The sequence below is a fragment of the Leptosomus discolor genome, chromosome 2, assembly GCF_034619465.1.
Source record: "Leptosomus discolor isolate bLepDis1 chromosome 2, bLepDis1.hap2, whole genome shotgun sequence".
Lineage (NCBI taxonomy): Eukaryota > Metazoa > Chordata > Aves > Leptosomiformes > Leptosomidae > Leptosomus > Leptosomus discolor.
Window position 1 is genome coordinate 33,866,493 of NC_141392.1, and position 18,775 is coordinate 33,885,267.

General features: G+C 41.4%; 1 protein-coding gene across 4 annotated transcripts in view; it reads right to left on the reverse strand.

The window, feature by feature from the left end:
* The window catches only part of MEIS1 (Meis homeobox 1), a 108,507-nt gene that overhangs the window by 15,115 nt on the left and 74,617 nt on the right, over positions 1–18,775 (reverse strand). For all 4 annotated transcript variants that reach the window (XM_086460860.1, XM_086460861.1, XM_086460859.1 and 1 more), the window contains one exon: positions 8,348–8,424. In XM_086460860.1, the coding sequence (XP_086316986.1) occupies positions 8,348–8,424 (77 nt within the window). The remainder of the gene's footprint in view (positions 1–8,347; positions 8,425–18,775) is intronic.

Below are 18,775 nucleotides of genomic sequence, written 5' to 3' on the forward strand. Positions count from 1 at the left end.
AAGCAATGACAAACCATTACTCTCCTCTCTTTTTTTCTTTTTTAATATCTTGAGGATACATAGTTTTTCTTACTATTTTTTTATATATTGACAGTATTTTTCCTGACAGAAGCATCTATCACACTAAAAAAACCCCAAGCGCTGAGAACTATATTTACAGAAGATGATGCAGAGCCTTCCCCTTGCTTGTAATGCAGCACTTCCACAACACAACAGTGTCCTGGATGTTTTTTTTTTTTAAGCCAAACTCTCGTTTTGAGATGGTTCACACCTGACTCTCAGCCTTTTTAAATAAAAAGTAGCAAACAAAGCCTTCTGACCCCTACGCTGATCCTGCAGGGCAAAGCTAGGGCAAGAGTGGAGAAAGAGCAAGTGGTGAACATTTGCACAGCGCTGTTTCATCTTATTTCCCTGCCACTTGACAGAACATTCGTTACAGAATATTAATGCACCGACTAAAAAAATGTTTGTCAGGTACAAAACCACCCCAGAAGAGGACGGAAGGCCCAAAGGAAAACAGGGGGGTTTTGGCTGCATATTAACATCTCAAGCACCAAGTGCCTTTCGTTAGTCAAGACTACTGGCAGGTAAACCCCGTTTGCACTGTGCAACACTATGCGGTGGGAACCGACCTTTCCCCCTCTCAAAAAAAAGCATCTGTGTGAATAAAATAACACCAGTTATTTTACTTGCTTAATGCTCAGGGTGCCACTAATTAGTCTGTTAGTTTATGCAAAATGATTCGACATTTTCTCTTGGAATAAATGGTGTTTCCTCTGCTGGTTTTGTCCAGCCTGAATCCAGGGGCTGTCAGAGCAATAGTTAGGGGAAATACCCTCTCCTGGTGCACCTGACCCCTGTTTTGGGGCAGTTTGGGGTGTGTGGAGACTGCCAAGGCTGGACTGAGCAAGAAACCCAGAGTCTAACAGCTCTCCAGGGTGAAAGTCATTCTGCTTCACCTGAAGTCCTGGAGGTCAAGTGGAGCATTTCCCCAAAACACCTCTTTATCCACCTCCTCCGACAATCTGCCCCCTTTGGAAAAACACCCATGTTCTATGCCAAAACCGTATCACTATTCCGTAAACCTGCACGCCAAAACCAAACCCCGCACGTTTAAACCACTGCACTGTATTTTTAAATGGTTTTACTGAATTAAAGAAAATACCAGCCTAAAATCCAGTGATACAACTGTACCTGATGGCTCTAAATTCACAATTCTTCCCCCTGCAAGCTATTTGCTCAGCTTTTCTAATAATACCTTGGCTGCCTGGCAGCTCTCCAGGGCTGTCTAAGGCAATATGCAAGCTAAACATTTTTTCGTCTGATTTCAATATTTTCTTATGGGTAACTATACAGGATTTTACCTAGTGAGTATTCCTGATTGCTGTAATTTAAGAACAGAGAAATAGACTACAGATGTAATATTATTATTACAATTGGCATTCAAGGTGAAAGGCATAACAATTAGCTAAGACTTAGTGAAAACATAAATGTAAGAATCTGCTTGAAAAGCCCGGCACATGGTACATTTAGAACAGCTAATTTACAGCACATATTCTGAATTGCTCAAACGGTATACACAATTCACCCAGCAAGATCCTTTTTTAAATAGTTTTCTTGGGGTTTTGTGGGGTTGGGGGGGCTGGGAGATGATCTCCACGTTGCAGACACCTACTGTCTTATATTGCTCTGGAATAACAAACAATATGTATCCATTAAACCTGAAACATATATTTTTTCTTATTTATATTTTTTCCTGCTTTTGCATGTATTTCCATTAACAAAACAGTGTTTAAATAACATCTGCATATGTATTCTTGAATCACATAGAGAAGAAAAGTAAATAGTTTCCAAAATCTGACGGTTAAGTTCTTATTGCTGAAGTTGAGAGGATAATTTGTGAATGTTTTAACATTTACAAGTAAATAAGTACTTGTATTTACTGTATCTGATTACTGAGAAAAGTATTTGTTATGTTCTTACACAGATTCAAATTGCATCTTGACCTTTTCTCATTTAATCTGTTTACTGCAACAAAAGCAGTAACAGATACATCTGAAAACAAGCAGATAACAAACTCGCCTAGGACTAAAAATCCCTGAGTATAACATGCTCTGCAAAGCAGCAAACTGAGTATCTTGCCTATTTATTGTAGCCTGCCATTTGGTAGGCAGCGGGAGTGAAAATCCACCCCTGTGTATAGGACCAGCACCTGCTTTTGCTATGCTCCTTCCCTGCCGGCCTCCTCCCCCACTTACACCCTAAAAATAGTGCTTAAGTGGGACTAAAGTGGTGCACTGGTCATGTGCTGGCCTTTTGCTCGGGGTATCACCCTCAGTGAAGGAACCGAGTGAAGACGATGTCTACGCTAAACGCCCAGCCCCAGGAAGGAGCCTTTCCATCTCCTCCAAGGGGCTGATGTGGGGCTCAAAACATGGGAATCACTGGACAACATTATCACATGGATTTGGGGGTGTTTGGGGTGTGCTTCAGATGCACCAGGGCATGCTATGATAAAAAAAACACAGTGGGAAAACAGGGGTCTGGGACTGTTTTCCAAAAGATGGCAGGGTAGAGAGCCATGGCAGCTGTTTCTCCTTCCCTCGCACCTCTGCAGAGGTGTGGGCAGGGGCTTTCTGCATCTGCCCCATCTGCACGTCTCCGCATCTGCCTTCCCCCATCTGCCCTATCTGCATCCCTCCATCTGCCCCAACAGCATCTGTTGGCATCTACACTTCCCCCATGAACCCCATCAGCATCCCCCCAGCTGTATTCTTCCATCTGCACCTCCCATCTGCTCCATCAGCATTTTCCCCCATGCCCCGCATCTGCATCTCCCAATCTGCATCCTCCCCACTTGCCCCATCTGCATCCCTCCATCTGCTCCATCTGTAACCCCGCCATCTGCAAGCCGGGCCAGGCATGACTGGTGAGCAGATGGGAAGGACACCCCTTGCAGTGGTGCTCCCCATTCATCGCTGGGTGCTGGGGAGCAATCCCCTATGAGAAGTGCAAAGTCCTCCCGTCCCCACCATGCCACCCTGCCTGCCTGTGCCACAGCAAAGCACTTTGTCCCCTGCCCCATGCGACTACTGAAGCAAAGCTCTACCGCTGTGCTTACCCATGAGCAAAGAAACAGAAGTAGGAGACAAATTCCTGCTGGAGCGGAGTTGTGATTGGGCTAAAAGAGTAATAAAGTATTTCTGTGTGTCTATGCCCTGAGCTGGCTGTGCTACAGACAGTAAAGTGGTTTGGTCTTCCTATTGCAAACCTGTCTTGGATTTTTCAAACTCATCTTCAGGCTGGTCTTGGAGCCCTTTTACAATTTCTTCCTTCTAAAGTTTTAGCAAAAATAAGTTCAGCTGTCTCCAAGAACGAGATTAGGGAAATTTACGTTATTTGATCATTTTTTCCAGTGTGTTTGGTTGGGGTTTGGGTTTGGGTGTTGTTTTTTTTCTTTTTGCAAGCCTAGGAATTTATACCCAAAATTGACACTTAAAGAAGCCAAGGCCATAAAATCAAGAACTGAAGAGTTAGGAAACCGTATTACTAGAGCTGCTTGCACCATATTCTTTAATCTACTTTATATGCAAACAGTTCAGTTACCGGCTCACAGTACAATTTTTGATAGGGCCCAATGCCTCAACCACCCCAATGATGTTTACATTTGTTGTAAGAACAAGCCAGGACACTATAATATAGAAATTATACAGGAAATAAACTACGTGAAAGTTGAATGAATAAGGCAGCAAATGGCAAGAAAAGCAAAGCAGTTGTGGCTGAAGCAGCTGAATGCTGCACTGGAGAAGAGGATTCAGCTCTGCTGCTGCCTTGGACTGCTCGGGAGCTACTGAGTAAATCACCAGACCCAAACTTTTCATCAGCACTTACTGACTTCTTGCATCTCTCCTCCATACTCAACATTGGAGGTTGGCAATTAAGATGCTGAGGCACTCAAAACTAGGGAATTACAAAAGTTTCAGTGGTCATTCAACCTTAAATGTGGATAACTTGCTGTCATCTTGAGACATTTTGCAGTCTCAGACCAACCCAAAGCCAGTGGCTGTGCTGGATGTGGACCCCCCTGACCCTCACTTCTTCACCTGTGAACTGGGACAACATCATTCACTCTCTTCGCAGGGGAACTGTAAAAATATCATGCAGACCCACAACCTTGTATGCATATATAGGCAAGCGGAGGTCAGGGGAGGACTTGGGTATTACAGCAGTAAGCACCATAGGAAAACCCAGCAGTAATTATTAATTCCATCTTCAAGCATGGTTTGAATACAGCTCAACAGATGAAGCACTGAAGAATGAGGGTAAGATAAAATATTGACTAGCTGCTCATCATTGTCTGGTCTGTGCCCTAGATAGCACAAGGGTATTTTGGAAAAATCAGAACAGAAACACCTAATAAAAGGCTGAAGCTTTAAGGATTTGAATCTTCAAACTTAATCTTTTTTTTAAGGATCATTTTAACGCAGTAGTACACAATCCTATTTAGAGAGGTAGGCACATATAGACATGCATATATAGAAAGGTTATATAGGCACATTATTCTACAAATCTACATTTATCTGTGTGTACCTAGACTTTCCTAAAACATAAACAAGCACCTGACACCTAATGCAGCCGTTGATGAGAACTGCTCTCTCTTCTCCATTGGTACCACCAGTAATTATTTACCATTAGTTCTTAATAAGAAGAGAATCAGCTGGGATGTAGTAAACAAAAAAACTGTATAGATTGTTCAATATAGCCTGGCTGCCTCTCAACTGAGGTAAGAAGTGATTGGATTGCACCTTCTGGATATTTCAATCACAGCTTTTACCACCGGGGAAAAGCACCTTATTAACCTGTACTCGGTCAGGTCCCTTCCATGTCCATATATGGAACACTGTCAAGATCATACAAGTGCCCCTTCTAGTTCATGTTACCATGCTTCAAACCCTAAACTGCTGTGGGGTTAAACAAGTTACAAGATGGAGACCCAAAGGCTTCATTTAGACTAATGACATCTTGAACTCTGCTACCTTTCTACCTGCCATAGACTTTATTTTTTTTTTCAACAGGGTAGGGGCTCCCTCTTCCCATGACAGACACATCCGACTGTGCCAAAAAGATGGTCCTAAAAGGCAACACTGGTGATTCGGAAGCAAAATTGTCACATGTGAAAAACAAAAAAAAAAAGAAAAACCCTCCACGGATTATTTAATTACTTTAAACAAATAAAACAACCCAAGGAAAACAGTCAAGTTAAAACTGTGGTATTTTTAAAGACGTGCCCTACCACTGATGCATCTTCTGGCACGTCTCACATCATCATCCCATTCCTGTGACTCCTCCATCATTAATAGGAGTTGTGTGCACCAACCCAGGGAGCCCGAACACCGGGCAGACCATATGTGAAAAGCACCATTTTTTCCGTTATGGCAGAGAAATGAAGTATGCAACTAGCACACACTGTAAAGGCATTCAAAATATGACCAAAAAAATTGTTCAAGTGCTTTCAATCTGCAGAAAACAAATGCTCTCTTCACTGACTGCTCTGTGGCAAACTTCTAATTCCATCCAGAAAATCCAGCATTCCCAGTCTGGGCTAACGACCATGCTACCAGACATGAGTTTATGTTTTTCATGCACATTTCATGTATTCCCACATGCTGTGTTGCTGCCAATAATTTATGACTGATCTGCACCCAGCCTGCCCTTCAGCATTTTATTTAATCTCTGCAACAGTGATTTACAATGACTCATCATTAATACAAAAATGTACATGTGTGTTAACAAGTTTGGAAGAATCTAAGGAGGAAGGCAAAATTTTTTGCAAGTCGTGGCTGAATGACTTATGAGCTCGCTGAAGAAAGGCAAAGCTAACCAGAAATGATACGTTAGACCGTCCTTGCAGCAAACAATTTAGGCAAGAAGAGTTTCTTCTCCTGCATACTGCCTTAGAATAAAAGGGATTCAGCAAAAGGTTGGGAGAGGGTTTCCCCATACCCCCCAGGATATGGGAAGGGATGAGTAGCTTGTTAGTCACCCCATGGCTGGATGTTTCCTGAGGTTGCACGTGTGTGTGTGCGTGCATGCAACCTGCACACTGAGTCAATGGCCTTACAGTCTGCTTGCTCCTTAGCGTCCATTACAAAAAACAGGGGCTGAATTACCTTATTTTGGCATCTCTGCCCACCACCTGTGATTTAAAAAAGCCCTGACTGTACCTATAGTGTTAAATCTTAGTAGGGCTGGGGAGGGAAGGGGAATTGTCTCAATAATTTATACAATTGTAACACCACAGCAGAATTACCAAACCAGCTCAAGCAGAGGAAGCCTGCCCTACATCCACAAGACTTCAGTTATAATGTATTTTGACCTACTTTTTTTTTTTTTTTTTTATCCTTGCACGTAAGGAACTTCTAAAAACACATCTGACACAAAGCCAGAGTGAAAAATCCTCAAATCCGAAGTGAGATGGGTACTGAAAAACACCCTGGAAAGTCACTTTGGAGAAATTCCACCATCTTTAGTTCAAAGCATCCATGTTCATAATTTCAAAAAGTTTATTTGATGGCCCATCCTAAACTGACACACTTGCCCATGCCAAATCCTATGCTCCCAGACCCCTCTGAAGCAGCACATGCTTTCTTCACCTCATCATTAAATAAGACCCGACAAACATATGTGGCTTCTCAACTGGCCAAAGCACCTATCATTAAACTGAAGGACAATCATATAAATTAGGGTATTGCCTGGATGAAGGTGGGAGGATGTAAAGCTGAAGCAAACACTAATTTTTCCTGCCTGAGCCAAAATACCACAGGTTATGTTCTCTTGTAACATGTATTTTACATTTAGAGGCTTTTATTCCTCTGTTTTAAAGTATCTTGGAAGCATACTTCACATACACTAAGTATTTGGTATTTTTCTTTATTCAGTGTCTTAAAGGGCTTCAAAAAATTGATCTCCCAGGGCTGCTGTGGGGTCACAGAAATTGATAACCCTTACAAGCTATGCTTATGTGAGCCCGCCTGCGTCTCTCAGATAGTGCACTTTGTAAATTAATCCTCCAAAGGCAAATATATTGTAAGTAGCTTGTTATCTCTAAAGTACTAAATTGAAGAATACATGGGATTATATTGACAGAAATTACATTTTCTGTAATGGGGTTTAATATATCTGAAATCTCTCCCATAGGCTCCTACTCTCTCTAAGAGAGGAGGGTTTGTTAATGTAGGTGCAATGGACATCAAGACCAAATTTATTCACTAAAATGGATTAGGCCATGTAATCAGAGCTTCAGTAATATTAATCTCTGACACTTATTGAACGGAAAAAAAATACTTTTGTCTGCAAACTGGCATTCCTCCCTCCCTTTTCCCCAGCAGGCTCGCCATTTGCCTTGGCCATTTTCTGGGTATTACTTCAAAGAGGATAAGGTTTCCCATCATAAACACTAATCTAAAAATATTACGACAATTAATTAGATACACTTAGTTTTACAAGGTATTAGATTGCAATACACTTCAAATATGACACTTGCTCTGGGATAGTGGGAGAAACCTGCATTTCGATGTAGTTACAAACGGTAACAAATCAAACTTTTTTTTAAGGGATCGCCGTTGTGTTTTTGTACTTAAATCACGAGTAATTTTCACTGGTTGCCTTCACCACGTCCTGGACAGCTAGCAACCCAAAATCCACTGCAGAAACAGCACTGATCCCGATTTCCTTCAAACAAATCACTACTACAACAAATCAGGGGCTCCAGCAACCCTGAGCTGGAATAAATAAAACAAATCGCTCCACACCATACTTCAGCAGCAAAGAGCCAGATTGTCCTCAAAGTTTATTCAAGCTTTCAAAAACCGGACTTTTAAATCAAACCGGTAAAGAGACAGGAGGTTGTCAGTCAAAAAGAAAAACCCCACTAACAACATTAAAAAATGCATGACAGCATCCTAAAATAACAATACACTCTGCAGAAATGGGGCCAATTGCCCCTTTTTTTCACCCAACATCTCAATCTCTTCCAAGACCAAAATTCTCAAAATGGATGTGGCTTCTTGTTGAAGGTGACACATCCCCAGCCAGAAGGAGGACTGGTATCCAAATGCAAATCCACTGAAATCTGCCCAAGTGATGGGAAAATAAATACAGCTTGTTTTCTGCGGTAGCAAACCTCCTAGTTCCCATAACTGAAACCACTCCCCCAGCTATATTCTTTTTGCATCAATAAACTGCTGGCAGGGGGGAGCAGACAAGACCAAGGTGTGTCCTCAAAAATGCAAAGCGTTAGCCGGAGGGTGCCAGTGGCCGTATAGAAACACTAAAGAAAATTACTTACCAATTGTTCACTTGAAGTATAGTGAGCCCTGTGTCTTGTGCCAACTGCTTTTTCTGTTCTTCTGAAGGGTAAGGGTGCTATAAGACACCAAAATAAATATACACATTTAAAACAATGCGGTTTTTTTGCCTATTTTTTATCTTAAATTAAAAATAAATTAAAAAAAACCAAACCAGAAGCGTGACATCTATTATTGAAAGGTGAAAATGCTGAGGTGTGTCACTCTTTTATAATTATTAATGGGCTACTACATCACTTAATTAATGGCAGTAAAAGACAAGCCAATTATAAAGATTAGTGAAGTGGAGAAATAACTGCTTAGGATACTGGCAGTACCTTGATACTCAAGAAGGATATTTGTTGCATTAGTTGAAAGTTTTTGCACTTGTCTCAAATGACCGATTAGAGTCAAATCACCTTATTTTTTTTCTTTCTGTATTTCACAGAACAATAAAGAATATGATAAAACACTTCTTTGTAAAACTAAAGCACAATGAGGTTTTCTGAGATAGTGAAGACAAATCTTGCCAGTGCCCCAAAATAATTTGCAAATAAGATCAGCATCCTGAACATAAACAAACGCCTGGGTTTTGAACACAGGCCAACGCAAGGTCAATGATCAGCACATTTTTGCCTGACATTAACATAGCTGTGCTGCACTAATCCTAAGAGACAGAAAATAAATACTGGTTTAATTGAAGATAATGTTAAAATTCAATCATAAGTTAAGTTTCTTGTGAGAACTTGATTGCTTTCTCAGCAAATTTGCTTCTGCATGAATACAGATTGCCTAATAAATCAACAGCAAAAACCACATCCAAGTTTGAAATTTAGAAATACAACTTCTGTTCTTTCCCTCCATGAAAAAATGTCATTGTCCCAAAAGAAAAGGGCCAAATATTGCAAATGTAAAATTCCCAGGAAAAAAAACCCATTTTGAGGATCTGGCTCAGCTCCTAACCTGGACACCCAAGTCTCAGCACACATCAGATTCAGACCTGATCTGCTACAAGGTACTTAATAACATTTAAATAAATATAATTTGATATAACTGGTTAGACCTGTCCCAACATCCCATTAGCAGCTGGTTGTCCCAAAGTATTTGCTGTTATACACACAACTCTGGTTTTTTCCCCGAAACATTCCTATATTCTTTGGATGTATTCTTTGGCATAATATTACACAAGACGTAAACTGAAACCTTGTAAAGCGTAAGAATTTAAAACCTCGTAAAATTCCACGATCTTACTGGTATTGTAACTATTTAGCAGATTTTATATATTCTTGTAAACAGCATAATCTGACATCTAATAGCTACGTTACAAGCCTGCATCCCCTCACTTTACCAAATAGGAATTTTTGTTGTAAGCCCAGCAACTTCCCTTTGCCCAACATGCCCATTTCAAAGCCCACCACTGTGGTCTCCAGCTCCAAAAGATACAGTTCTTTTCACCCCAAAATGGTGTGGAATCTCCCATTCTTTTAAAAATACTGTTTTCTTGACAGTAAGCCCACAGATAATCTGCACACCTGTAAACTAACCCCTGTATTTTCTGCATGTATGTGAAACAGCTCCAGAATTGCAAAGTGGAAGACATAGGGAAGGGGATTTTACTTCTTTTTTATGGGTAATTTGCATTTTGCACATGCAAAAATATAGCATGGATTTTATCGTCTGCCTTATACACACATTCATCCACAACAAACAGTCGTACTTGACTTATGTCCACCTATCTGAACACAACATTTTGCTTCTGTTCAAAAAAAAAACCTTACAGAGATGATTTGTAACATTTTCATCTTTATAGCTTACTTCTCATTTCATTACTTTGCTATCAAGCAAGGACAAAATTCTTTTTTTTCTTATTTCGCTTTGCCACCTTACATGTGATCTAATTTTAAGTAATTGAACAAACTGTGTCTAATTTCATGCAGCAAGCAATAATTACTAGACAGCCTCTAGCTATTGGAATTGGGAACTCTGTCTCCATTAAGCAATTTTCAATTGTTCTGGACTTTTTTTCCAAATAGACAAGACTGGATAAAATTAGCCATCAGAATAATACAGTCACTGTAAAAATAATTGCTTTAAAAGTCCCAACCCCCAAATTCCTCAAATTGCGGTATGTTTAAGGTCATCTGGTTTGTTGGTTGGTTGGTTTTTTTTTTCATATTGTAGCACAGCATAAACTTTTAATTTCATGATAAATCTATAATTGCCATAATCACATGACAGACTGGGACTTCACGTAGCTAATCCCTCTTAGCTAAAGGTTCACAATGCGGCAGGCTTTTTAACTATGATTTGGTGTGGTTTAAAATAATCTCAAATGCTGGGCATCCTTATTATATAAGCTTTCTGTGGATCGTATGAGTTGTTCCTTTGTAAGCTAAAAAAAATAAAATAAAAATGACTCGACAAAGAATCAGCATGCCACAGGCTAGGTTGCTATAAAAACATTCAAAGCCTTGTTGCATTCCCACCCACAGGGCTGGGAAGGCCTGTGCTACAGGCAAAGGCAGACATCACACTGCAACAGAGAGAAAGGGGGAAACCCTGAGAACTGCCATTTTATGAAGAAATAGGAAATTCAGTCAAAACTGTTGCTGTTGGTCTTTATTTCACCCATGTAAGAATGACAGGTGCCTTCCAAAAGCTTTCTAATGATTGTTTAAAGGGATAAAGACATAGGCACAGAGATATGTGTATATATTTGCGTACATAGGTATATTATATTTTGTGTATATGTATAAAACATTTAAAGATATCTAAATATATATATATATCTCAAGTCAAATGGTTTAATTTTAGTTAGTCCTACGAGAAGCAGGGAGTCAGACTTTATGATCTTTATGGATCCCTTCCAACTTGAAATATTCTATGAGTCTATGAAATATATAAATATATAGATATATACACATGGAAGTGTGTGTCTAAAAACACTGCACTGACTCCAGTTGGCAAGTCCACCTATCACTCTGGATCACTTTGGGACACCAAAGCAAATTGTACCACCGTTCAATAAACAGTGACTTGAGACCTTTACTTTGTTGTGTACATTAGCTCCTACCATTATCTCTTAAAAGCTTAATTATTTGCAAACAATTGATCAAGATGGGAATGGGAGAAAAGAGACGCTGGACCACCGGGAGAGCTGCCATGCATTAGGAGAGCAAACAGAATTACCTTTAGGTCTTATAACCAGAATTAACGATTGGGACCATGCACGGGGCAGCGCGAGCTGTAACGCTCTTGCTGGAGTGTTTTCCATTTGATCTGCATTAACACCTCGAGTGAAAGTCATAAAACAGTGATTACAGATGGGAAGGCTGACCCTCCTTCCCAGAAACAGCCCAGCTTGCGTATACCGGAAGATTGCAGACAGACTTTCTTGCCAAGGCAGAGGAAAAGGGCAAATCCAAGGGGAAAAAAAGGTAGGAAGAAGGCAGATAAAGCAAAAAAAAAAACCCAAAACATCACCACTTGAAAGAATAACACTGACAACAGATAAGGACTCTGAATCTAGCTCCGGTATTTTCTGATCATGCCTGACACTGCTACAGCATTACAGAGCAGCATCCATCGAATGGTATGAGACCTAGTGCTTTTCCCTTCCCATAAATCTAGTGCTGAAATGCGGATTGTTTGGCACCATTAATGTGTTTTTGAGGCTCTGTGGTATTACTTTTAATAACGACTTAGTACAGAAAGTGATTGCTTAATAACACCATCAAAGTCTGCATGCAAATGAAAATTATCCCTGGGGGATTTGCCCAGGGTAATATGAACAGTTAAGGAACATTTGAAAAGGTAAAAATAACTATGCAAAATATGAGTCAGAGCAGTCATTTTAGCAGTAACAAAGAAATCAAAGTGACAGAGAGAAAAATGTAACTTTCCATCACATTCTCCTGTCACTGTTTTATGAATGGCATTTAGAGAGCAGCAGTCTTAATAAAAGCCCCTTTTTAATGCAGCCAAGATCATTTTTAGCAAAACAAACAATAAGACTTTTTTTTTACCACCTTTGACTACAGCCAGTGGGTAAAGTCGCTAGTAGATGCAGACGGAAAGCATCCAAGTTTGTTAATGACACCCCTTGTCCAAATGTACTTCTTTCCTCAAATTTTCCATCCCAGGCTTCAAATGCTGGATGCCAGGACAGAGACAGACTTTATCTTATCTGTAACCCGGTATCAATAACACTCCGTCCCTCTCTGCCTTGCCCACCGTAGCAGCACATGGTAACAGTGGCAGAAAAATATTAAAATAATCCTGCCCAGAGTTTACTGTTGAGATAATGGGAGGCAAAACCACCCCTTCCCACCCCCAGATTACTAATTCCTCGTGGCACCGAACCACCTTGACACCAACACTGCCCAACAGCCCTACACAGCACAGTGGCAGAAGCAATCCCCAAGCAAAAGGTTGCATGCTACATTATAAGGATGTCACGGCAACTGTCCAGTGTCACCCTTATCACAGCAGCACCATCACTTGGCTGACCACACCGGGAGAACCATTTTGGAAGTCCTTTTATCCCCTTTCTCCAGCCCTCTGCCTCCTCCAGAGCTCAGAGTAATACACCAAGGTGAGATGACCTTGAGCTAAACTCTGGTAGGTGATGGAGAGAAACTACGCCTCCCCCCAAATTTATGCCCTCAGGAGTGCCTATTAACTGTTTTCTAACCTCAAAATAAAAATAAACCCCCTGAACACTATGATTTTCTTGCTTGTGAAGAGAAACCCAGCCTACACCTAGCTCAGTAACCAGAATAAAGCCCAAGGTTCAGCCCTCCAGTGACAAACTGCACATCAGTTTTATGCCAAACTCTAAATCCTTGCTTTACCCAAACTTGTCCAGGGTTAGCTAAGGCGGAGGCACAGCCATTTCTGTCTCTCCTCTTCCCCTACCTCCTCCTGGTTTGCATTTGAACTGTTTACATTAGTGATCAAGTTGATCTGCGAGAATTTTTTTTTTTTAATATCCATAATGCTTTCCTATTGTCTCTCAGCTTTATGAATTAGTTTTACTGTTGCAGTGAATGCTTTTTTTGTCTCCTGACTGCACATTATCAAAGGGACACTTTGTGCCTGCCATTTGCATTACAAAAGCAGTGCATGGTGTAGTCTAAGAACAGAGCTTGAATTTATAGCAGTCGAGTCCTGGATCCCCACACATGCTGGCCTCCGAAAGAATAACAGGGGTTCCTGCATTCGCAAAGTAGCCAAAAAATGGTTGGATCACTATCCATAAAGTCACAAGATTGCAACATGCTTTCTTCATCGGCAACCGGCTTATTTAGAGGGAGCGATAAAGAGAACGTGTTGAGTCCCCTTGACTATTTTGCAGGCTGCGTCAATCAGTTTATAGACCATGCCTGCAACCTGCTTTATATTCAGGCGAGGCTGGGAAAAGTTGCCAAGTTGAGGTGACCTGCTGGGGGCAGGGGGAAAATCAACTCGGAAGCTGCAAACTCGATCCTGTTTATCCCATGGGACTGGCTTGCATGTTGGAGGAAATACTAAATGCTGAGAAGGAAGTTGTTTTATTAGAAATGCATCTATGAGGCTGGGAAGAAAAAAGCCTGTGGGAAGTTTGCACAGTCTTTTCCTTAGCTGAGAGCAGTGAGTCAGCCTGATAATGCTGTTGAAGTGTGAGCTGGCTTCGGCATTTAAAACTCCTCATTGCTTTTTCAGCACAGCAAGAAAACGCAGTCCATATGACACGGTCATGCTGCAGACAAAGCCAGCCTTTTCCTCTTTCAAAAGAAAATATTTCCTCAACTTATTATAATAGTTTAATATCCCTGCAGTACGATTTTTTTCATAGCATTACTGTTAATAAATCCTGGTGCTGCCAGATTTATTGAACTGCAAGCTGTGAACGCAAAATCAACAGGCATGCTTTGTCTTGTAAAGTTAGAAATGCATCAAAATATGCAACATCACAAGGTGCTGCAACCCAGGACTGCTATGGCAAGGTCATATGCTGCTGCTCAACTTCTGCCATCAGCCCATTCCTATGAGATGGGGCTCTGAGACACTGACCATCGCCACCCTTAAAAAGGGTTTTGCAGGCTGCTTTGGCAACCCTGCCAAAAAAATAAAGGGTGAGGAAAGGAGGCAGAATCTGATTCTCCTAAGGCAAATACAGGGTGTAAAATACAGAGCCAATATCCCAGAAGTTTTAATATCTGAACGTGTGTTCACAGCACAACCTGATTAAAGGGGCTGGGCTGGTTTTGCAGGCAGGGGGGTGGGAGAGATGTTTTATTTGAGGGGGCTTCTGAAGAAGGGAAGAGGTACTGGCAACAGGGACACTTTTTAACGAAGGAGTTATGCCGAGGATAAAAAAATGCTCTGTGCTTCTCTTTTTTTCCCATTTGCCCTTTTGTAAATAATTTTCTTGCAAGAGTTGTCTGTGAACAAGTTTTGGCACTCACTAACACAAATATCCTTTCCAGGGCTGATGGAGAGACATGGTATGGTTTGGGATGCACTGCCAGTACTTCTCTGGTGGCCCCATCAAATTACTCATAATGCAAGCACTCATTAAGGAAAAAAAGTTCAGATCATCCCTTGCACAGGATATTACAGAAGTCAGAAAATGGAAAAACCTTTTAACTCATCTAATCCATCCCTTGGCTGCTACAATATTATTTCTTCCATACCATATATTATTACCCACTGCCTTTTCCAGTTGAGCTTTGGCTAGTCCAAGCAATGGTGCTTCTGCTATTTCCTTTTGGAGACACTCTGATAGACCTCAGTGTTTGTAGCTTACTCTGGCTCTTACCAGTTTTCAGTTTAAACTGAGTCTATACAGACACTCCCACACCATACCTGGGTAATTGAGCGGAGCTTTTCCCATCTTAAACATTCCTTTAGTGCCTGTAGGTATGTGCACGCAGAAACACACACACACAGGGCTTGGGCATACACTTTATCTTTTCTTAATACACTTAAGAAGTGATTTTTTTTGCTCTAACGTCCAGATTATTTGTGCTAATGTGACATGGGCCATGCGTTTTCCCATCCTTTGCTCTGTTTTTATTATTATTATTATTATTTTGCTCTACCACAGCCTAAAAATAACCAAGGACAGGGTAATTAAAAAAAAAAAATTGCATCTAAAAGATCAGCAAAACTCTCTTCAGCACAGCACACGGCTGAAAACAATGAAATATTACATCCAAGCAACACTGGAGGAACTGAGGAAATGCATCATTCATTTTCCAACCGCGTTAGAGCTAAAACTCACATCCTTGAAAGCTGCCTTTTCAGTTAAGGTGGTACCTTTATCAGGTGGCCATGGCAAGGCAGGAAGGTGAACCCCAGCCTTTCCTAGGTGAGCTGCTTTTGGGAACGAGGAAAAAATATCCCCATCCCCGGCATGCTAAAGGAAATCCTGTCTTCCTGGTAAGTCCGTAAAAGCGCTGCTGTTGTTTTTAGAGCCAGCCTAAGACAGATTAGCTTAGGTAAATATCACCTAACCAGAAGCCTTTTCTCAGCAATATGTCACTGTCCTTATCTACCTCAAATGACTTTCTAAACAGGTGGGCTTGGAAATAACTCTGCAATCTCTGGGAAACACCAGCACCGGCAGTTGTAATCCTACAGAGTTAAGCCGAAAGCTTCTATTTGTGCTTTTTACTCTCTTTCTCAGGCTGCCCGCAGTACATCAGGAGCTCCCTCTGTAAGTGGGGTATAAAAGCACTCCCTTATGCCTACCTCCCCTACCCTACACACCGCAGTGACCAGGGTGATGGAGGGTTGCTGCTTTCAGCCAGGTCCCTAACATCAAACACAGGCTTTAGGATGGAGCAGGAGCTTTAGGCAGGTTTCCTGGCATGATAGTACCCTTGGGAGCAGCCACCAAGTAATTTGGGAAGCCTCCTGACATGAGCTTGGCCACCTTTTTTCATGGAGGTACTAAGCAGTCACGCCAAAAAGTTCAAGGCAACCACTGCGTCAAGGTGCCAATCTTCAATGCCAAGACAAGAAGGGTTTCACATTTGAACATTTTCTATTTGAAAAAAAAAAAACAACCCAACCCACCACCGAGGAAGGAAATGAAAAGATAAAGCTGCTATTTTGCAACGCCGCTTTGTTGGCATGGAAAGTCCTTGAACAGATGCCCCGTCCACCATTAAATATTCACAACGTATCCTTGTAAAAGAATAAAGCCCACTCAAGTTATAAGCAAAACCACAATGTGTTCTTCATTTAAAAACAAAACAAAACAAAAAAAACAAAAACAAAAACAAAAAAAGATGTATTTAAAGATCCGGGAGGAAAAAAAATTAAAAATGAGGAAGGAAAAGGAAAAAAAACCCAAGCCAGCAAATCACTGCCATTCTCCGAAGAAGCAGAGGCTCTTGGAAGTAGCGTTAATTTTCCCACTTAAATTACAGTGATGCTGTAGCCTCATCTCATTAGAGATCATTGTCCCCAGTAGACAGTTGTGTTTATGGGGGATTCTTGCTGTTCCACACCTGCTGCTCAGGTTGCTACGTGATAAAGCCTGCATGCAAACAGCAGTCTTGAGGTTGCTGGACTGCAACTGATGAGCCCAGGCTAATTCAGGGGTGATTATGTAGTTTACTGGACCACTAAACCTCTTTAAGCTTGTAATTACTGCCTATTTGAGTAAAGAACATTCAAAAGCAATTCACTGCATCATGCCTGCCACAGCTGGAAGCAGGCTGCCAGCAGTCTGCGGGGACATTAAAATCTACAGGGACGAGGATTCAAGCACAGCTCGTAGGCACTGACGGCGGTGGCAGCCAAGTGTGTTCACATTCCAGCTCACCTTTTCTGACCAGGCATACTATTAAAGGTGCAATGAAAACTATAGAAAAGCAATAAAGATGACAAATAACGGGACATAATTGAAAGAACTGCATTTTAATGACTCTCCCCCTCTTCCTTCTCTCCTTATATTGGCTTAAAAAAAAAAAAAAATTAAGCCTTTTTGTCGTGACAAGGGAAGGGAAAGAAAAGGCCTTTTGCAAAAGGGGAAATGCGCTGCATCAACGCGAGTGTTTCTCTGTCGAAGCTAGGGTCTTTCTTCATGTTTTGAAGTTTTAGAAAGAAAAAGTTTACTTGTAAAGTGAATGCAGAGTAAGTCTTATCTTGTACTCAGCAACAATGATGATGCAGAGGCATCTCAACCGCTCAATCTTCATCAAATCCTCCTCACCGAGTCTTCATGAAACTCTCCAAAAGTATCTCCAGAGCTGGAACATGTACAAACCTTCCTCTCACCGCTGCATCACTCACAAGCACTGGGAAATGCCCCAAACCACCACTCTCCAAAACAACTCCACCCCATGCAGCAACACAGAAGTCAGGCACAGGTCCCTACTATCAAGACGAGATGGGTTTTTTTAATAATAAATTCTGATTCTATTTGGGTTTTGAACCACTCGAGCACTCCTTTTCAAGTCTGACCCTGCAGCTCTCAATGAGCAGGAAGTGATTAAAAAAGGCACCTTCTTTTTTTCCATAATTAGCAGCCTTTGGGAGTGGGGTCTGGGGGAAGAAGAGCAGATCAAATGGGAACTATGACACAGGCAGAAAGGTTAGTAATGGGGAATTTTACAAGTGAGTAAATGAAGGTCTGGAGAGAATTGGTCCAGCGCTAGCGAAACGGAGGGAAGTTGCCAATGTCTCTGCCCAACCCCAACACCATATTGGCTTCACCGGGAGCTCTGACGAGGTGGCATTGCCTGCCTGTGTGGCTCTGGTTGAAGAGCCAGGTCCTCGGAACCCTCCCTTCCTCCAGCCACTCCACAACGCTGTCACTGTGCTATTATACTGCCATGTGTGAGGTCCGTGCCGATGGGCCTAACGAGCTGCCCTATTAACTAACTGCATGAAACGTACTTTAAAGCCTTGCAGGACGTTTGGAGATCCAGAATTCATCAGTGTTGTCTCCCTGCCCTGCTAACAACTGCTGCAGCTGCCTGGGAGAATGGGGTGTGGGAAAAAGCAAAAATAAACAAGGAAAATAAAATAAATCATTGCTATCGACACAATTAATCCTGGACTGAAGGTAAATTTAAGAGACAGGGCCTCTTTCTCTCCTCATCTAATAAACTGTGTTTAAAAAACACGGACATCTCATCTGTAGTGTTAATCTCACTATACACCCAGAGAGAGAAAGAGGGAAAAAAAAAAAACATGCATGCGTGAGCATGCCACTGTTAACAAACATCAGCTTTTAAAGGAGAATATAAAAGCACTCAGGAAGTTTATTCTTAAAAAGCATATAAATTCCTAGCCACAACCAACCTCCAACTAACCCCATCCAAGCTCCAAAAAGCCATGGGCTTCTATGTTATCCAGCCATCACTTTATTAATATTCACTAGGCAGGTCTACTTGCATTTTTATAAGCTGTGAAGGTGGCAAAAGAAACAA